This window comes from Lynx rufus, unplaced genomic scaffold (genome assembly GCF_022079265.1).
Source record: "Lynx rufus isolate CCGP_SWC_20201006 ecotype Redwood Valley unplaced genomic scaffold, mLynRuf1.p SCAF_13, whole genome shotgun sequence".
NCBI classification, from domain to species: Eukaryota; Metazoa; Chordata; class Mammalia; order Carnivora; family Felidae; genus Lynx; species Lynx rufus.
In genome coordinates this window covers 56,757,312-56,779,973 of record NW_025814827.1, presented here as the reverse complement: position 1 = coordinate 56,779,973, position 22,662 = coordinate 56,757,312, and the positions used below count along the sequence as shown (strand labels likewise).

The 22,662-nt window shown below is 34.7% G+C and overlaps 1 protein-coding gene across 2 annotated transcripts in view; it reads right to left on the bottom strand.

The window, feature by feature from the left end:
• Positions 1 to 478: 478 nt before the first annotated feature.
• BRMS1L (BRMS1 like transcriptional repressor) overlaps positions 479 to 22,662 on the bottom strand; it is a 29,778-nt gene continuing 7,594 nt past the window's right edge. The window contains exons 3-10 of one of the 2 annotated variants that reach the window (XM_047075617.1): positions 22,244 to 22,371; positions 20,107 to 20,186; positions 7,689 to 7,785; positions 6,381 to 6,464; positions 5,178 to 5,242; positions 4,421 to 4,460; positions 3,829 to 3,976; positions 479 to 2,252 (exon numbers count right to left, since the gene is read on the bottom strand). In XM_047075617.1, coding sequence (XP_046931573.1) covers positions 2,135 to 2,252; positions 3,829 to 3,976; positions 4,421 to 4,460; positions 5,178 to 5,242; positions 6,381 to 6,464; positions 7,689 to 7,785; positions 20,107 to 20,186; positions 22,244 to 22,371 — 760 coding nt within the window. In that variant the 3' untranslated portion in view covers positions 479 to 2,134. The remainder of the gene's footprint in view (positions 2,253 to 3,828; positions 3,977 to 4,420; positions 4,461 to 5,177; positions 5,243 to 6,380; positions 6,465 to 7,688; positions 7,786 to 20,106; positions 20,187 to 22,243; positions 22,372 to 22,662) is intronic. The other variant, XM_047075618.1, reaches the window with a different exon arrangement.

The following is a 22,662-nucleotide window of genomic DNA, read 5'->3' as shown; positions in this document are numbered from 1 at the left end:
AATTACAGATGAACATACGCTTACCTGAATCAATGTCAATATTTCAGTTGTTACATGATACAGTATTAGGCTGTATATGTTTTGAAAGTAAATGCACTAAATCATAGTTTTTGAAATAATGATTTTCTATTTAGAATTTCAGAACATATACAGTACATGTTTATTAACCTATAACATATATGCATTTAAAAAAATTTTTAATGTTTATTTACTTCTGAGAGAGAGAGAGAGAGAGAGAGAGAGAGAGAGAGAGACAGAGCATGAGCATGAGCAGGGAAGGGGCAGAGACAGATGGAGACACAGAATTCAAAGCAGGCTCCAGGCTCCAATCTGTGAGCACAAAGCCTGATGCGGGGCTTGAACTCACAAGCCATGAGATCATGACCTGAGCTGAAGTCGGATGCTTAACCAACTGAGCCACCCAGGCGCCCCATATATGCATATTTTTAAAATAAGTATTACTTGGCCATCTTGAATATCTATACCCCAACAGAGGTTGAATTGTGGTTTAGGGAAGCAGAAACATCAGTTCAACACTCCAGTTCTCTGTATTTATTCATGTAAATTGGCCCAAATCATTCTTAGAGGTGGACAGGTTGTAACTCATAAAGAACTTATGCACCCATAATTCAAGACACTACAAATGACACTCAAACACATCTTTTTATTATATACTAAATTTAAAAATACAAATCTTATTAAAAATGCTTATGAAACATTGTATACATAAGTACTGTCAAATACTATTGGATTATGACATTATGTACATTTGCTAAGGTTAATTAGAAACAGAACAAAGTACATAACTTTGCTGATAACGAATTTCAGAAGTCAAATATTTTAACATTTGGCAACTGTGAAGTAGTGATCTGCACAGGAAGATGTTTGCAGAGGTAAAATAGTAAGAAAACAAACGGAATAATGCAGATATTCCTGCCCTAAGTGTTAATAAGTAGCTCTCTTCCTCATCCTCTTCAGTCTCATTGTAACAGAAATTAAAGTGCACAAGACCACCAGGAATACTTGATTTGGTTGTACCCTAACATATACTACAGCCAACTGTGCTGCCATATCGAGGGCTTCAATTCTTTGTACTGTTCCTGAGGTTTTAGAAGCTAATTTTGAATGTGGCTAAGGGAAGAGAGGTCAATACTTTCTAAATTGCACCAAGTGGCCTTAAAGTGTAGAAACACCAAAGATAAAAATATTAATTTGGGAATAGATTCAAGAAAATTATCCCTGTCTACTTTGCCCTAGGAATAAAATTAAGATAAGAACCTAGTTTTACCTCTGGAAAATGCTTACTAAAAATCTGTTTCAAAAGATCAGACATGTACAGCAAGCACCACAATACTGTCGGTTACTATTCACCACTTATATACCACATCATAAATACCAGGCACAAACACCTGCCCTCTAAAGGTTCACAAGAAATATAGGTAGAAGCATGTTATTACTTGACACTAATTTTACTAATTAACATTAAGTGTAATTTGTAAAAATAGGTCACCACCATACAATCAAGGAAGAGGAGAAGGAAAGCTGCTAGTCTACAAAAGTGCTCCCTTTAGCTTTCAGACCCAATAGCTTAATGTTGGGTAAAACAAGATTGTAAAGTAAGGCCATCAGTTCTAAATTAGCTGATGATGCCATATATACATACTCACGTATATATGTTTAAATTTCAATTCTGATTTAACACTAATGTACTAGTACAAACCATTTATAGGAAACATTTTATGAGGCTTATTTACAAACACAATGAGTGACAAAGATACAGAAAATCAAAGAAACTGCAGACAAATATAGCCACTTAGCAACATAGTTCACTAAAGATAAGACAGATTTGCATAATATTTTTAAAAAACAAAGAAAAAAGTTTAGTAAGAAACCCCTACCATTTACACCTATTGGTCATTGGACCTAAAAGGCAAATAAATGTAATGATCATGATTAAGTTTTTATTACTGTCTCATTGACATATCAATATGAGGTCTACTCAGAGTACTACCTACAAATACAGTCTCTCATGATTTGATGAGAATATTAAGTTATTGAATACATTTTTAACTCCCATGGCACATCACACTTGATAACACTAATAAGGTAGCTTTAGATAACACTTAAATCATGATTATGAATGTTTAATTGAATATTTTCCTTTCTGTAGCTGTGAAATGTAAAGCTTAGATTTGCTTCCATCAGGCCTCTTAAACCAAACTTCATCATGGTTAATTGTTGTAATTACAGCACTAAAAAAGGGGGGGAGAAAAGGAAGGAATGAATGAATCGCAATATGCCGCCTCCACTCATTTTAGAGTAACTAGTTATAAAACCAAAATAGCTGGACTGTAAGAGTAGATTCAGGTATATAATTATCATTTACCACAATGCTGCTGCATTATCAGCAGGGCATGCTGTCAAAAACATCACATTCAGCAATCCCTTTTCTTTCCTTGACAGAATTGGTCATGTTTACTATTAGAACTATTAAATGCACATCATTCCTACTACATCCCTAGCCCCCCATCAACACCCCAAGAAAACACAGTGGAACTAAGAACACTAAATACATAGTATTACACCTCCAGTTCAGATCAGCCCTGGCTGTAGGAAATCTTTCAAATACCAAACCCTAATTCCCAGTATTTCCCAGTATCAAACCATCTATGGTACTTGTATGGGTTCTTTTTTGACACTACTTATCTAGTATGTAGAAATAGTTTTAAAAACAGATTTGTGTTTAACCCTCTTATACTATTTCATCTCTTTTTAAGTCACATTTATGCTAAGCAGTAAAGAGAATGCCTTAAAAGTAGTAAGATAAAGCAAAGAATCTAGGGGCATCACATACAACCTAGTAATTAGCTCAGTGGGCTTCTATGAGAAAAGTTACTATACACAATGCTCCTAGGATCCTAAAATTTTAAAGATGAAATTACAATTCAAGTAAAACCACGTTTGGAAAATGAGTATTCTTCACTAAATACAAACACTTCATTTACCATTCATAGCTAGAAAAAGACACCTTCTTACTGTAGAAGGCTACCACTCTGAGAATTAAATCCTAAACTACTGAAGGAATAGAAACAATTAGCATTAATAGTTTCCAAATGAGTGACAAAACTTAGATAAACCAGATAAAACTTAGAAGGCTATAGGGGCACCCGGCTGGCTCAGTCAGTGGAGTGTGTAACTCTTGATCTCAGGGTTGTGGGACTGAGCCCCACACTGGCTGTAGAGATTATTTAAAAAAAATAAAGTCTTAAAAAAAAAACAACTTAGAAGCCTATATAAATAATTATATAAACCTTACTTAAGCCAGACTGAGTTTTTTAAAAGGCAGCTTTTAGTTTTCAAGTTGTATTGTAATTACTGTTACTCTTAAGGTTTTCATGAATTTTCCATTACTTTCCTACTCTAACTGATACACATTCTTGGTGTCCAAAATACTGTAACACCCAAAAAAAAAAGTTAAGGATTAATATGCCCACCAAAAACTTGTAACGGTCTGATTTAAAGACCATAATATTAAAACCCTAACAATTCATCTATTATAATAACTAACAGATAGGACCACTTACCTGGCTAAATAATTCCAACATTTCCTCTTGTGTTAATGCTTGTGCTCAAGAACTTAATATGTGACATTGGTGTATAAATATTAACACTGGTGTACATACATGCTAAACAAATTCTATGCCAAGAGAAAGGAAGGATCCATAGGCAAATAATGGTGCATTACGAATGCACTACGGACGAGGCAAATATTTATTGACAACAATTGTAAATTTTAATACTGAGCAACACTGAAATGATAGTTTTTACCTTGTAGGACATTCATCTTTTTTATCAATACATATTGTTTGTCCACGTATATACCATTCACCATCATAATATAATCTTCCTTCTTCAGATCTAGCACTGTGCAGATGTTTTTCCAGTTTCACAGGCGCTAAAGGGATCAGTTCAAAAACTGTTACATTAATAAGACATTGTCAGAAGAACAAAAGTGCAGAACATTACGAAGTAACACCAATCCATGCATACATGTGAAAAAAACACTAAAAATAGTTCTTAGATATTAAGTCTAAATCTAATAGAAATAAGAGAATTTAATTCCTTACATTTCTTTATAGAATTCACTAAGTTTTAATATAACTACAAAATGAAGCTGTACAATGTACGATAAATCATCGGTGAACTAGACAAGTGCCAGAAGAAGGGGAAGCAGTTACATTATCAATTATGAGTGCCAATTTTAAGTAGGATTTAAGATATCATAATTCCAAGAGTAGTGTTCACTAATGAAACGAAACCACTGATGGGGGGAGAGCTCTTTAGTATGTGGATGACTTAATGGCCCTGATCCAACAAGTCTCCACAAAACAGATCCCTGAACTTAGGTTAAATGACTTACGTTCTGTCTTCACTCTGTGTGGACCCAGTGTAGCCATTGCCTAATTAAAAAAAGAAGACACTGACTGAGTTTATAGACTGAAAGTATATTTTGGGGTCTATTTAATGTATACAACACTACTCAGGACCTCAAATAACTAACAGTGAAATGTAATCTTCAGCTGCTCTAATAAATTGTTAATGTCTAAGACCATAAGGAATATGTATATGTAAAGAACAACCATTTCTCCTAGAGGTGTTATCAATACCTAAAATGATCTCTCTCAACTAAGAAGTTTCTAAAAACGGAAAAATTTTAAGAAAAATAAGTCTCCACCTTCAAACAAGCACAGAAAATTTTGTAATTCTTGAATGTTTAATGACAGAACACAAGACATACAATAAAGTTCAAATACCCACTTTGAATTCATTCAACAGGTTATTTATTGAGTGCCTTCAGTGAGCCAGGACTGGGCTAAGGACTAGGCACAAAAAGGTTATTTATTATTTTGGGGCAACCTAAATAAATGCTTTTCTGTACTTTTGCATAAATTATTAATTACATTATTACAGGAAAAAATACAATCAAATTGCTGACATGTCTCTCAAAATATTCTTGCAATCCACTGTTACCTGTATTAGTATTAACTGCCATTAAGAGAATGTTGCAAAGCAAAGCATATTAACAGTAATATTTTGATGTAGTAGTGAAAAACCACAGAATCTTAAAAAAGTAGACTATAAGAAGATACTTGTATTCCATTGCTCTTTAATCATACCTTCCTAATTGTTGTCCAGTCTTCAAGAATATCAAGATCTTGTAGCATATAAACTATATATGGACGTGGAAAAGTCAAGGTCAATTTAGCTGTAAGAATTTCACACTTTGAATTATATTTCCAAACTTCCGTTTTTCAGAGAATTAGAACAGTGATTTCTGGACATAATCCTTCGGCAGGCTGAATTTTGACTTCAAATAAGTCTCCAAAAAACTTAGTACCAGGATAAATATATTCCAATATTTTAGATGCTATAAACCATATTCTCTTAATTCTTTGATATCATTGATTGTAAGACATACCACCAACCTAATCACTGTATTGAGGTGGGAATGGGAAAAGGTTGTGGGGTTAGGGGAGGGCACCACAGGGAACACCAAGATCGAAAGCATATATTATTTTAATTTAAAAACATTCCGGGGCACCTGGGTGGCTCAGTCGGTTATGCGTCAGACTTCAGTTCAGGTCATGATCTCACAGTCTGTGAGTTCGAGCCCCTCATCAGGCTCTGTGCTAAGAGCTCGGAGCCTGGAGCCTGCTTCAGATTCTGTGTCTCCTCTCTCTCTGCCCCTCCCCTGCTCATGCTTGGTCTCTCTCTCTCTCTCTCTCAAAAATAAATAAACATTAAATTTTTTTTTTTTTTTTAGGATCTTGGGAATATTTTTTTTTTGAAATTTATTGCCAAATTGGTTTCCATACAACACCCAGTGCTCATCCCAAAAGGTGCCCTCCTCAATACCCATCACCCACCTTCCCCTCCCTCCCACCCCCCATCAACCCTCAGTTTGTTCTCAGTTTTTAAGAGTCTCTTATGTTTGGCTGTCTCCCACTCTAACCTCTTTTTTGTTTGTTTGTTTGTTTTTAATTTTAAAGACACTCCAATTTCAGAAACATTGAAAGTGTTAAAAAATAAACATATGAATTAAACAATCATGCTATAAAGAGCTAGTTCACATCAAAGCCTTTGCGAACTACAAAGCCATATTAATGGCTCAACTTCTACTCCCTTTAGAGTAGTAAACTCCCTCCCTACCCCTCTTAATCCTAAACTATATCCTTCTGACTTCATTCAGTTTTATAAGTCATCTTTTTCCTATTACAGAATCATGTAAATAAAGTCAGTGTATACTAATAAAAATTACAAAGATATGCACAATGCAAAACCATATGCACCAAGGCAAAAACAAATTTAGAAAAGGATATCTGAAACAACAACTGGCTTCTTTTTGTCAGGACTGAAAGGATCCTTCCTCTTTTTTCTTGACTGAAGCTCATCATTCCACAGCTCTGGCAAGTAAATAAAATTGAGTATTAGCTGATTTCTGGAGATCAAAGTGGGGGAAAAGGCTATGTAATTTCATGGCAGCAAAATTTCACTGATAGTATATATATGTGACTATGTAATTTCCTGAGCAGCTATATATTTATAAAATTTCCTCTGCCTCTATTAAAGTAAAAAATCAATTTGGCACTTAATGACTAATAACTGACGAACCATAGGTCAGGTACTTTGTTAAATATACATTACATGCATTGCTTCCTCTAATCCTCAAAGCTATCTCTGAGACAGGTAGTCGTATTATTTCAATTTTACAGATAAGGATACTGATTTAGAAAAGCTAAAGTAACCGTCACTCATATTCACCCAAATAGTAGGGATAGGGGCTCATCTGACTCCACCGTGCCTACCGAGAAATAAAACTTTAAAGAGGTAAAGTAATACACACACATGACCTGTAGGATAACCCAATACATCTTCAACCCACTGTAGAAAGATTTTCCATAATACCCCTGAAAATACCAGTTTCTCATTGGACTGATCTAATTATTAAGAAGTTTTTCCTTTTTCTCAGACAAAAATCTACCTCCCTGTAATTTCTATCTAGTTTGTGTGTTACCAAGAAGAAAAGATTTTTATTCCTTCTTCCACCTGATCTTTCAAGATTTAGAGGGAAGAACATATGCTGTAGTTGTCTTTCAATACTATTCATACATTATAATAATATCTTTATTATTCTTACAATATACTGTTCTTACTTCTATAGTTCCTGTCACACTTTCCTTTTGTCCCTTTTCATGTGCTCCATTTTCTGTCTTTCTGAAATGTGAATTCAAATCAAAGCAACAATCACAAACCTATCAAGTTCTTTAGAAGCCTCCCCCTTTCCCCTCTTATTAGGACTTCATTTACATAACATTTATATTAGGAGACTAGGATATTATGAGACACTCCAGTAAGCCACAGGTTGTGTCACTTAAAGTAAATATCACACATATCACACCACATCATTCCCATTACCTGAGGTAATTATCTTTTTTTTTTTTTAAAGAGCATGCATTCACAAGCACACATGAGTGGGGGAGGGCCAGAGAGGAGGGAGAGAGAATTCCAAGCTGGCTCCAAGCCCAGCACAATGCTGGGCTCAGTCTTACGACTGACCGTGAGACCATGACCTAAGCTGACATCAAGAGTCGGACATTTAACCAACTGAGCCACCCAGGAGCTCCCACCTGAGGTAATATCAATGCTGTGCCTATCCTCTTCAAGCCTTCTTATCTTCTCCTCCAGTTCACTCTGGACTGTATCATATAACAAAAGCTTTTCACTCTGACAAAAAAAAACAAAACAGATTATGCTTAAGTAGAAATAAAAAAATCAGTCCATCTTAACTGTGAGTACTAACTTACTCTTAAAGTACTTTAACACATGATGCTTTTGTTTGCTAACTTAAAACCTTTAAAGATAAAATGCCAAATACATGAAAGAAGTAAAACCAGAAAGCACAGAATCTAAATACATATTTAAACACATACAATTAATTGTTTAAGAACATCTAAATTTATATGTGGTATGGAGGTAAATGTTTATTAAAAAAACTAGTAAGCTCCCATGGCCTTTTAAGTATAACCAGGTCCTACCTGCTTGTATAATGGAGAACCTGTCCTATAAAGTGTGTCATTATAAAATGGGTTTCTCTTTGCAACAGTAATTGGGCCTTTATTCCTCACTAATATCTCAACATATTAAAATAGACCACTGTAACACAAAGAGATTCAAGTATGAATTCTATAATCGTTTAAAATAATCTAATTATAGTCAAAATCGTAAAACTATACACTACATCCAAAAGACTATTTACTGGCAAATCAGACTAGAACCCAGGTCTACTAGTTCTAGCCAATTGTTCTCTTAATTATAAAACACCATATGCCTTATTTTAAAATCCATAAAAGGTACATAAGTATAACATATAGATTCGTTATATAAAAAGCTTCTGACAGATTCCCAACCCACCACATGCTTACTCTAGTAAGGAGAGTAGGCTCCTGAGACATAGATACGACTTTCTGGTAGAGACTATTAGAATACAGGCAGATAGGATTTCTTGTGAAAGGCACAAGCCACACCCACTTGGCAGGGCTGCTAAGTGTGAATCATTAAGTCCTCTCTTACAGGTTTGAAATTTAGAGTCTACACATGCTTGAAGGTTCTCATGAGTGGTAGAGAGAAGATAGCTTTTGTCAATTTGAGGCGAGCCAAGAGCTAGAGAAAGCAAAGCTGAAGAAGACTAAAACTAGATCTCATATGAAAAATCTTCCAGGCTGCTCTCTAAACTCACTTCCTTTTGGTTGTTTCTTCTGCCTTTGGTAAACTGTTATGAAATATTCCGGCCTTATCTACATTGTGCTATAAGCATTGGGAAACATTATATACCAGAGAAAAATGGAGAGCAGGCCCCAGTCACAGTCAAGAGAGTGTGACAACTATAAATAGATCCAGATTCTCCAACCAAAGAGGACTCTGAATGCAGAGTGAAAGTGATAAAGATTTTAAGAATATGAAACCTTAACTGCTGCAGTCTCTTTCCTTGTTATTGATAAATTTGCTCTAGGCCAAGCAAAAATTCTAAAATAAGTCCACTAATGGACTTTCTTTATAAAAACAAAAAAACACCACCACAATGGGCCTGAAATGTTTGATGCTTTGAAGGCATCTCTAAAGATATAAGTCACAGTTTAAAAAAATGTTTTTAAACATTTTATTTTATTTTTTGAGAGACACAGAGAGACAGAACACAAGCAGGGAAGGGGCAGAGAGGGAGACACAGAATCAGAAGCAGGCTCCAGGCTCTGAGCTGTCAGCACAAGGCCCAACACGGGGCTGGAACCCACAAGTGCAGAAAGATCATGACCTAAGCCTAAGTCAGATGCTCAACTGACTGAGCCACCCAGGTGCCCCTAAGTTGCAGTTTAAAGTGTACAAATAGAAGTGCCTTGAATCTATTCTCAGTCTTATTTCTTTGTCCTTGTCTCCCTTATCCCCAAGCCCATAAGCCCTCAAAAGACTTTCCTGAATTGGAAAAGAAGTCATTAAGGAAGCAGCTAGAGGATACCTGGAAAAGAAAGGCTCATCCAAATTCCCTTGCTTTGGTGCCTGTAGAGACTTCTTTGTTCAATAGGTAATTTAGTTTATTTAAAGTACTTATATATTTGTCTTCAAGGTCCCATATCCTTCCAATCTCCACACCTAACTTCCCTTTGAACGTGGACAGGAGTTAGTGACTCACTTCTAATGGATAGAACGTGGTAGAAATCTAGGTCATAAAAAACATCGTCACTTCAGTCTCGTCTCTTGGATCACTCGCTCTGAGAGATGCCAGTCACCAGGTAATGGGGCTCTCAGGCAGTCTTTGGAAAGACCCAAAGGACTAAGGCTTGCAATCAAAAACCATTAAAACCTACCAGCCTTGTGAGTGAGTCACCTTGGAAGCAGATCCTCCAGCCCCCAGTAAAGCCTTCAACTAACTGCTTCACTGGCTGACCTCTTTACTGCAACTTTATGGGACTCCCTGAGGCAGAACCAATCAGCTAAGCTGTTCCCAAATTCCTGGCCACAGACACTGCAAAATAACAAATGTTTATTGTTGTTTTAAGTCACTAAGTTTTAGGGTAATTTATTATAACCAATTGGTTATATCGTATTGGATAACCAATACAAGGGGTCTCAAAAAACTTACTCCTATACACCTTGTCCCAAGAAGCCACTCTACCCAAATGAAAAGGAGAAGGAGATCTAGTGGGAATGATCTAGCGGGAAAGATCTAGCGGGAATTTCTAGGGTGGTAGTGAAGACACACCCACGAAGACAGATGAAGCTGGCCTAGAAAGCATCTGAAGGAGGCTGCAGGATGGAGCAGGAGGACAGGGGATCTAGGGGTAAAGGGGATGCTCCTCAGGGAAAACAGCATCAGCGGGGCTTTCATAGATCTGCTAGAGCTCTGAGAAGAATTGACAAATAAGACTAAAAGTAAATGAAGCAATTATTAATTCCAAGGCTACAAATAGAGTTGTACAAGGAGGGCAGTTTGAGCACAGTATAACTCTTGGCTCAACAAACAATATTTACAGTTACAACAAAAACAAAAACTGAGACATAACAGTGTAAGAATGGGATGAGGGAAACTATTATGGAATCTTCAGCTTTCATAACAGGACACAAATAGATAATATTTAAAACTGATACTATTTAGAAATATGAGGGCAAATTCCAGAAGCAGTAACTAAAAGAGATAACCGCTGCTGGGACATAGAATTTAGAGATGGGAGAGGGGGCTGCTGTGTTTCATTAGAGGCCTGTGCTTTCGGAAATATATACACACATTACCTGCTAAAAACAAATGTTTAAAAGTATTTAAGCTATATTAGCTAAGTATTTAGAGCTGTAGGGAAATCCTCATAAAATGCTGCCTGTAAAAAAGTTATGATACAAAATAGTATATATAGTCATACCAGTGATATGAAAATCAATTATACAAACATGCACGTACTTATTAACAGATTTCCTCTGCTTGGTAGACTATAGTTCGTTGCATTTCCTCCTTTAGACCTATTTCTCAAGTTTTGTTAGTACTTATTAATGTTATAATCAGAAAAAATTAAATAAATAGATAACCAAAGCCAGAGCCCTAAAGAGCCTCAATCTTCTCAAAAACTAGAATCCTAACCCTGAACCCTCAGGGTCTGAGACCTTGCCACCACCTGCTGTTGATCTTAACACTCATCTCCAGCTCTGTGGGGAGGCTTAAATGAGAGAACCTAAAAAAAGCATCACCACCTGTCCCAGTGTCTGGCACACTGTAGTATTCTATAAATGTGATCTCCTTCCTTATTTTGACACAAACCATCTGCTAACTCGATTGCCTCTGTGGTGTTCTGGCATGCGCTCTGTATGTATACCCACATGAACATGTCTAATCTCTGGTCCTGGCCCCTCTTTCTACCTGCTGCTAATCAAACTTATTTTGGCAATTGGCATTGAATCTCCCTTCTTCCCACTTCCGGTGCCTCTCAGTTATTTCTATATGAGCCAAATGTAGAACTAAGAAATAAGCAAATAAAAAGCCCTGAATAACAAGGTTCAGATTTAATGGTAAATTGCATGAATGACTAGAAACATCAAAGGATTTCAATCCTGGTTCTGCTGCTAATTGTGTGACCCCATGCAAATTACTTAAACTCTCTGAGCCCCATTCATAAAATCAAGATAATTCCTTTCATAAGGTGTGGTAAGGATTAAAATGAGCGTGAATATAAAATTTATAACACTCTAAGTTCCCTTCCAGCCTTTATTTCCTCTGTCTAAAATGCCCTTGAACCACTGGTGAGTATTATATAAGTAAATAGATCATTTATAATATTAATATTAAGCATTTAAAAAACAAGCCATACCTAAATTAGAAGAAATTTAGGTAAATAATTGGCATCTCTATGGAGGAAGGAAGACTTTCAAAGCTGAAAAATGATGGAAGAGAAAGAATATCAATATATTTGTCTATGTAAAAAATATTATTTGAAAATACCTTGTGGACTTTTATTTCTGACAATATAGATGAGATATTGTCAAAAAAAAAACAAAAATACTCAAAACCAAACAGAACTTCCCAACATACCTAGACAGATATTCTAAATAAAATACCACAAACATCTTTTTAAAAGTATAGTTAAGCTCTTAAAAAAAGTAAGAGATATCCCCAAGGACCAAAAATAAAGAGCTAAAAACCAGCATGCTAACCTGGTTTGAAGCTATGGTTTCCTTGAGGTTATTTGCAGGTGTCAATAACCTAGAGGTGTGGTTTTTAGTGGCTGTTTGGAAAAAAGATCTGGGGCCTAAGCAAAGCAGGGACACAAGAACTGGGATTCCTGCATAGCTCTGAAGGGTTATACCTTCAAGGAAAAGGCAGACTAGAAGAGATTCGCCTGAGGGAAATGCATCTGTGTCAGTTAGGCAATAAATGGAAAAGAAGTTTTTCCAGCAAATATGTCATCTTGGGCCTGACCTCTACATATCTGAGATTCAAATATAGATTACCTGCATCTTCTAGGAAATTCCAAGCCAAAAAATTAAAGCAGATGTGCTATTGGCACAGCAGGATGCCTAGTTCAAACAATCTAGCAGAAATAAAAGCAGATACTATCTGAAGAACCACATCCTCTGTCCAAGGCTCACAGAATTCCTAACAATAAAGCCTGCTATAGTCCAGAATCATGAAATAAGGAAAAAAGCTGTGAGATTTGTCAGAAATTTAACACACACACACACACACACACACACACACACACACACAGCAGAAATAGACTCTGAAGAACTTCAGATAATGTTATATTAAATATAATGAAAATGAAAGAAAGGCAATACCAGAAAAGATAATATCTGAGAAACTTCCAGAATGAGTGGAAAACAAATTCTTAGATTCAGAGCGCATAACAAATCCAAGTAAGGAGAGAAAAATAATCTCTGTGGAGACACACTGTAAAGGAACTGAATAACAACAATAAAAAAGGCTTAAAAGTAGCTAGTAAAAGGAAGGAAAATAAAGTTATCTAAAAATGGGACTTCTAAGCAGACTGTGGAAAGTAAAACCCTAAAAATGCTAAGAGGAAACAATTGTCATCCCACAATGTTTTATCCCCTTGAACTGTCCTTCCAGAATTATTACAAATAAACCTATTTTGGACAAATAAAAACTGAGCTTACCACTAAGGAACTCTCTGAAGAAATGTTAGGATGTTCTTCAAGAAGCAAAGAATGAATATGCAAGGAGGGGTTGCAACTCAAAAACAGTGAGCAAAAAAAACTAGTAAAGTATGCATAAACCTAAAAAGAACTAAGTCAACTAAATCTAGGAGATCAAAATAATGCTTCATTTGAAAGGTAAAAAAGCAAAATGGAACTAAAGTACTGCAAACTATAACTTGTACTTTGGGAGGGAGTATCTAGAGTTAGAGAGTTCAAGTGTCCTTTAATTCAAGAGGAGGACAGAGTTATTAATATTTGATTCTAATGTAGATATGCATGGTGAAAAATTAAGCTAATCATTATAGAAATAGAAAGTATAAATGTATGATAACAAGTTTTAAAACTCAATAAATCACACACAGCCAGGAAAGGTCAGAGAATAAAAAAGGATAAAGCAGAAAAAATAGAAAATATAAAACAGGTTGGTATTAAATATCAAATAATCACTACAAATATAATTGGACTAAATTTACCAGTTAATAGACAGAGAGTCTTAAAATAGTTTTTAAATCAACACATTAGCTCTTTATTTACAAATAACATGCCTAAAATATACCATAAGAAAGTTGGAAGAAAAAAAGAATAGAATAAAATGAAGAATAAAATTTGGCCAGTAAATGCCAGGCCAAATAAAACTACAGAAGCTATTTTAATTATCAGACAAAATAGACTTTGAGGCAAAAATCATTGTTACAGAGTAAAGTGCTTTTAAAAAGGATAAAATGTTACACTTATTAAGAGATATAAAAATTCTAAAATAAACTGGTAGATATATAAGCCATGAGAAATTAACATATGCCATTTACAATAGCATAAAAAAGAACAAAATACTTAGGAATAAATTAAGGAAATGAAAGACTTGCATATTGAAAACTATAAAACACTGATGAAAGAAATACAAATAAATCAAGACCTTCCTAGACTGGAAGACTTAATATTGTTAAAAAGTCCATACTAAAGTGATTCACAAATTCAATGCAATCTCTATAAAATCTCAATGGAATTTTTTTTTTACAGAAATAGAAAAAAAGACTAAAATTAATATGGAACCACACACACACACACACACACACACACACACCCCAAAGAGCCAAAACAATCTGGAGAAAGAAAAACAAAATGAGGCTTCACATGACCTAATTTCAAAATATATTACAAAGCTATGGAAATTAAAACAGTATGGTACTGGCATAAAGACAGGCATATACACCAATGGAAAAGAGCTCAGAAATAAACCCATGAACACATGGTCACCTAATCTTCAACAAGGGTGCAAAGAATACATAATGGGGAAAGGCTAGTCTCTTCAACAATTGGTGGTGTGGAAAAAACTGGACAGCCACATGCAAAAGAATGAAATCTGACCCTTACCTTACACTATACACAAAAATAAATTCAAAACAGATTAAAAATTTTAATGTAAAACCTGAAACTATAAAGCCCCTAGAAGAAAATATAAAGGATAAGCATCATGACACTGCTTTTAGCAATAATTTCTTGAATATGACACCAAAAGCACAGGGAACAAAAGCAGAAAGAGATAAATGGGATTATGTCAAACTAAAAAGCTTCTGCACAACAAAGGAACAATGAGAGTGGAAAGGCAACCTACTGAATGGGAGAAAACACTCAAAAATCATGTATCTGATAAAGGGTTAATAATATTAAAAACACATAAGGAACACAATTTATTTATTTTTTAATCTTTATTTTTGAGAGAGAGAGAGAGATACATAGCATGCAGGGGAGGGGCAGAGAGAGTGGGAGACACAGAATCTGAAGCAGGCTCCAGGCTCCCAGCTGTCAACACGGAGACCAACACAGGGCTCGAACTCATGAACTGCAAGATTATGACCTGGGCTGAAGTCAGGATGCTTAACCAACTGAACCACCCAGGTGCCTCTAAAGAACTCAATTTAAAAATTAGGACTTGAATAGACCTTTCTCCAAAGAAGACATACAAATGGCCAAGAAATACATGAAAAGATGTTCAACATCACTAATCATCAGAAAAACGCAAATTAAAATCAGTGTGCTATCACTTCACACCTATTAGTATGGCTGTTATCCAAAACCAAAAGATAAGTGTTGGTAAGGATATGGAGAAATTGGAACCCTTGTGCACAGATGGCAGAATTATAAAATAGTGTGGTCACTATGGAAAACAGTATGGAAGTTCCCTAAAAAATTAAAAATAGAACAAAATGATCCAGAAATTCTACTTCTGAGTATACTCCCAAAAGAACTAAAATCAAGATCTCAAAGAGATTTGCACTCCCATGTTCATTTCAGCACTATTCACAATGGCCAAGATGTGGAAAACAACCTAAATGTACATTGAAGGATGAATGGGTAAAGAAAATATGATATATACATACAATGAAATATTATTCAGTCAAAAAAATTAGAACATCCAGGGATGTCTGACTCTTATCTTAGTTCAGCTTATGATCTCACAGTTCCGGAGATCAAGCCACACATCTGGCTCTGCTCTGACAGCAAAGAGCCTTCTTGGGATATTCTCTCTCTCTCTCTCTCTCTCTCTCTCCTCTCTCCTCTCTCTCTCTCTCTCTGCCTCTCCTCCGCTCACACTCTTTCTCTCTTTCTCAAAATAAATAAACATTTTTTAAAAATTAAGAAGTCCTGCCATGTGCTACAACATGGATCAACCCTGAGGATAATATACTAAATGAAATAAGCCAGTCACATACAGACAGGTATTGCATGATACCACTTATATAAGATATACAAACTAGTCAAACACGTAGAAGCAGAGAGTAGAATGGTGGTTGCCAAAGGCTAGGGGAAAGGGGAAATGGAGAGTTGCTGTTCAATGGGTATAAAGTTTCAGTTATACATCATGATTAAGTTCTAGAGGTCTGTTGTACAAAAGTGTGCCTATAGTTAAAAATATTGTATTACACACTCGATATGTGTTAATAGGATACATCTCATATTAAGTGTTCTTAACCACAGTTAAAAAAATTTTTTTTAAGAAGAAAAAAGAAAAAGATAAAAGAAATTCCACAGGAGATAAGTTTCAGCTGGGAGCTCTGGAATCATGAGCATTCAGTCCCCAGGACTGTACCATCCTTTTTGATCAAAGGAATCCACAACAGTGGACATGCATTGTGGGGCATCTCATTATCAGTACCTTTGGCCTCCAGATCTGAAATGGTGAATGACTTTACTATTGTGAAAAGAACAGTATGTGGATTTTCTTAGGGCATAAAGAAGAAAACTAATAATAATAAAAAAAATAATAAAGGAGGTATTAACAAATCCACCATCACACGGAGAATTCTAACACACCTCCTTCAGTAACTGAAAGATGAAGCAGACAAAAAATTAGGATAAGTCCATACATAAATAAATGAACGGAAAGTATTATGAGGAATAAGATACTCGCACAAAGTATTTCTCTCCGAAGTACTTATTAATCACAATAAGTAAAAACAGTAAGTTTACTTAGAGAAACCTGGAAGACACCACTGAAGTCAAGTGATCAAAGTGTACATCACCAATAATGGTACATATCAAAATTGTGTGCTACCTAATAGAATTCAGTGAGAAAAACATATCACTATTGTGATACTCTTACTGAGAGGCAAAACCCAACTCTAATCATGAAGAAAAAGCAGACCAATTCAAAACTGACATTCTATATAATAACTGGACTGAAAATTTCAAATTTGTAAAGACCATGAAAGTCAAGGAAAGACCAAAGAATTGTTCTACACAGAAGGAAAGAAGACATGACAACTAAATGCAAAGACAAAGACAAGTGATCCGGAACTGGATCTCTTTGTTCTAAAGGGTATTGTTGGGACAACGGCTGAAACTTAAATGGGGTCTGAGGATTAGACAGTAGTAATGTATCAGTGTACATTTCCTGATTTTGATGATTATAGTATCGTTATACAGGAGAGTGTCCTTCATTTGTTGTATTCAGGGGTGATGGTGCATCATGTTGCCAACTCATTGTCATCTTCATCAGAAAAATTCTTTTGTACTTTCTTGCAACTTTTCTATAAGTATGAGGCTGTTTAAAAATATACAAAGACAAGATGTACTAAGCACCCATGGAACTGATGAATGCAATCTTAACTATATATTTCTATGGAAGAGAAAAATATGGGATATTCCTAACTCATTTTATGGATCTTGAGATCAAATCAAGGACAGTATGAGACTTAAAAATTAAGTGTCACTGATAAACATAGAAATGAAGCTTCTAAACAAAATATTAGCAAACTGAATCTGGTAATTCACAGTAAAAATAATTATTCCAGGAATCCAAGGATGGTTTAACATTAGAAAATACATTAAGAGCAAAAAACATAACTAATTCAACAGATGTAGACAAAGCCTTTAATACAATATAACAACTATCATGGTAAAAAAAAACTTAGAAAATAAGAAATAAAAGTAAATTTCCTTAACTTGATAAAGAGTATTTACCAAAACCCAACAGTAAATATTGGAAAACCATAAGAAGCACTCCCTTAAAATCAAGAACCCAACCACAATCTGCTTTCACTGCTTCTAGTTTATGATGTTCTATCAGTGCCACTAAGACAAAACAAATAAGAGGAAGATCAGAATAGAAGAAACAAACTGCCATTATTAACAAATGACATTACTACCCACACGGAAAATCTAATGAGTTTGTAATTAAATTATTAGAATTAAGAAGAGAGGTAGATAAGGTTGGATATAATATCAATATACAAAATGATTTTTTATACAGCAGCAAGAAATAAAAAGTAAATTTTTTAAAAGATGTTACTAAACAAGCACAAAAAATTTTAACAATAACAAGTGTAAGAAGAGCAAGGTAAAATTATCAGTTTATTGAACTACCAAGACTTACTAGACTGAAAGCAAGGTATTATGCTACCAGTGCAGAAGCAGTCAAACAGACAAATGAAACAAATTTAAATGGCTATAAACAGGGGTGTCTGGGTGGCTCAGTTGGTTAAGTGTCTGACTCTTGATTTCAGCTCAGGTCATGATCTCACAGTCTGTGAGATCAAGCCCTGTGCTGGACTCTGCGCTGACAGTACAGAGCCTGCTTGGGATTCTCTCTCTCTCTTTCTCTTTCTCTATGCCACTCCTCCCCAAAATAAATAAATAAACATTAAAAAAAAAAAAACCAGCTAGAAACACTTTGGCATATAAGTGGACATTTGATATAAAAAAGATGGGGAGGGGCGCCTGGGTGGCGCAGTCGATTAAGCGTCCGACTTCAGCCAGGTCACGATCTCGCGGTCCGGGAGTTCGAGCCCCGCGTCAGGCTCTGGGCTGATGGCTCGGAGCCTGGAGCCTGTTTCCGATTCTGTGTCTCCCTCTCTCTCTGCCCCTCCCCCGTTCATGCTGTGTCTCTCTCTGTCCCAAAAATAAATAAACGTTGAAAAAAAAAAATTTAAAAAAAAATAAATAAAAATAAAAAATAAAAAAGATGGGGAAAAAAGATGGGGGAAAAAGATGGAATTGCTGATTCATGGTATAACAACAGAGTATGGAATAAACAGTGTCGACATTACCTATCCATATGCAAAAACAAACTAGATGCATACTTTATACCACATGCAAAAATGAATTAGAGGTAGTCTAGCAATCTAAACGTTAAAAAGCAAAATTTCAACCTTTAAAAGCAAAATACATTTTTTTTACTTCAAAATGGGAAAGACATAGAAAGCACATATCATAAAGGAAAGATGATAAATTTAGCTACATTAAAATGTAAAACTTGTTCACCAAGTTATCAAAAAGAGTGAAAAGACATTCCATTGCCTGGGTAAAAATATTTGCAAAGCACAAAACCAGCAAAGCATTTATATCCAGAATATATAAAGAACCTCTACAGTTGATGAGGAAAACACTAACAGCCCAACATAAAGGCAAAAGATATGAACAGGCACTTCTTAGGAAAACAAATCCAAGCAGCCAGTAAACATCAAAAAGATGTTTCATGTCAGCTGTAATCAAGAAAATGAGGGATGCCTGGGTGGCTCAGTGGGTTGTCCGACTTTGGCTCAGGTCATGTTCTCACAGTTCATCGGTTCAAGCCCTGCATAGGGCTCTGTGCTGACAGCTCAGAGCCTGGAGCCTCCTTGAGATTCTGTGTGTCTCTCTCTCTCTGTCCTTCTCTCTCTCTCAAAAATAAATTAAATAAATAAATAAACAAATAAATAAATAAATAAAATGAAACACATTCCATAATTTTTTAATCTAATCTTAATATTTTAATAATTTACAAAGATAGAATAAAATAATAAAAGATAAGAATGATGACAGAATTTGTTATTTTATTTCCACTAATGTATTTATGATCTTACCTAGGTTATATGAAAAGTTATCTGCAAAATGAGCACTAGTTTTAAACACTATCCAAAGAGACTTTCTCCATAGAGAAAAATACATCTATTTTTTCCCCATAGAGAATTCTGTCCTAAGATGAGGAAATAGATCTAGAGACTCAAATTAATAATAAGCCCAACATTCCAACTGTACCACTAGATTCACACTTTTTTAGTCTAAACTTGAATATTATACTAATTACACTAATATTTTCAGCAATGCCAAATGACATGATCATGACAAAGTCTTTTTAAGGTAACAGTTGCAAAACTTCTAAAATTATCTCCCTTCATTCTTTTCTATGGTCCCTTCTTTGTGTCCTATTTACAATACAGCTTCTGCTGCACTTGTATTAAAAAAAAATCATACAAGTGATAAACTAAAGTACAATTTAATTTTGTTTCACTTATTTTATTTACTTTACCTACCACACTCAGAAAGACTTGAAGGGTTGAAATTAGATTAAAAGTACAAGTAAAATAACAGTACCTCACAATGCTGGCGAGAGGCTTGAATTTCACATTCATATTTGTTCTTTACAGATTCTAAGCAGAGCTCTCTATAGATTCCTGCAACCAAACACAATTACTCTGATTACGTTAGCATTAATGAGTTTCGTTAACACTTCCCTACAGGAATTCTGTCCAACTGTATTTTATAAGATGAGTCAGGAAGAAACTGACAAGTAATTCTAACTTAATCTTTAAAAATTGAAAATAAAAAGGCTCAGTTAAAATCCATATCAAAGCAGCCTAGAGAATTAAGAATTTAAGAGCGAGGAAGAAACTACACTGCAAATTTTAGTTCTTACTCCATTCTTCTAAAGAATACTCCTAAAATGTTTGATAGAGAATGAGCAAAATGAAAATAAAACTCCTTTCCTATGAAAAGTAATCTCTCAGGACTCATAATGGAAATAGTCAATAAACTCTGGTTTCATTAATCACATATTCTCCAAGTAACAAGTGGATACCATGACCAACAAAACCACTATTTTTTTTAACTATTATTTTCAGAGTCCAAACCTTCCAAAAGGATTTAATGTATAAACTGATACAACAAAATGTATAAACTGATAATGATGTTTGAGTGCTCCTGATTTTTCTAGAGAATGGATGCTCAAGAGAGCACTGGATGCTCAAGCTACCAATGCAATAGTATGAAACAATAGTGTAAAATAGTATAAAACGTGGCGTGCAAATACACCATCACAAAAATGGCAAACAAAGGCTCTAGATGTATACACCAAACTCAGTCCCATAGTTGACCCTAGAAATGTGATTCTTTCTTATACAGTAAAGGCATGGGACAGGTATCTGGAACTATGCCATTAGCAACACATTCGCACACACAATATTCTTTGTACAAGAGGCCACATAGTAGAAAAGTGAATAACTGATTCAAGTAATTCTTCCTAAACATCCAGTAAGTCTCACTTAGTTGTTTGTTTGTTTTTTTTACTATCTTCTTTTAACCTCTTTTTTTTTTTCACTTTTATTTTGCAATGAATATAGACTGACAAAAAGTTGCCAACTTAATATAGTACAGGTAGTTCCCTTGGACCTTTCACTCAGTTTTCCCCATGATAATATCTTACATAATTAGAGTACAATATCAAAGCCAAGACATTGACATTCATACAATCCATACACTATTCAGATTTCACCAGTTTTGTATGCACTTATTTACTTGAGTATGTATGGGTATAGCTTTATGCATCACTTAGTTCTTTTACAATGTCAAAGAAAATTAAGGACTTGTTTACTTTTCAGAGTGTGGTAAGCCAACTTGTAAAAATAGCAAGTTAAGTATCATATCATCTACATATTCAATATTAAGCATTCAAGAATAAAATTTGGTTTAAGGTAGAAATAATACAAAAAGAACCTATTATGAACAATGCTTTAGGTATTACATAATAGGTACAGGAGGATCAATTAGTGTCCCCCAAAAAGAAAAAAAAATCAGCACCTCCATTAGTTAAAATTCAGTTTTAGTCCAACTATGAAAAAACATAAGTGATCTTCAAACAGATATATCCTTTGTCATGTGTGCTAGGACACAATTCTGAGGCTGGATTCCAATAATAACAAAAGACTGAAACTTAACCATACAAGTATAGTATATTTTCATTTATTCGTAGCCACAAATGAGTGACCAAACTTATCAAAATAATAAATTATCATTAAATTACAGAGTTGAAGACTAATTCCCTATTCCATAACATCCTGATCAAACATTTTGTCGATGTTTTTATAAATAAAAAAATCCTTGTCACTCCTATAGATGAAAAGTACTAAGCGTAGTAAGTTGAATCTTAATTTAGGTAACAGGAAAATTCAACTGAAATACTAACAGTTGCTCTTAATAAAAGTATCATGTCTCTAATTGTTTCACATGCGGAAGTATCGTCTCAACAACACTGCTAGCAATCTGATATCCCACAGCAGCAGAGGAAAGCAAGAGGCATTTAATAAATGATTGTGGGCTGATTGAGTGAAATGCTCTGTTCACTGTAAATATATTCGTGATTTCACTAACAAGAAACACTCACTTGACAAACACCTTTTAAATCTAGTGAAGAGTTCATATTCTACTAAATGGAAAAGATGTTTCACTTTCCTACCTGCTACCTTTGTACGAATTTGCATATTTTCTTGTAAAGTTGCCAGTGGTTCCAAATATTCTGGTGCTTTTCCAGCTATGACTTCTTGTAGTTTTGCATCCACCTGACTTAATCGTTCTTTATAAAGTCTTAACAAAGCAAAAATTAAAATATTAATTTTAAAAGCCCAACAAAGGCTAACATACCATTTTTAAGCATTATCTCTTCCTAATATCATTCATATTCTAATAACCTACCAAGTGTATTTTTTTCTTGATCTTAAGTGAAAAACTCAGTTACATTACTTGACTTTATGCACATAATCACAAAGCAGATTTTATATTTAGATATATCATTCTTTAATAATTAACTCAGTACAAAAAATACAACTAAGCTACTACTTTTTTGCACTCTACATGTTTGGTTTTGTTTTAACTGCA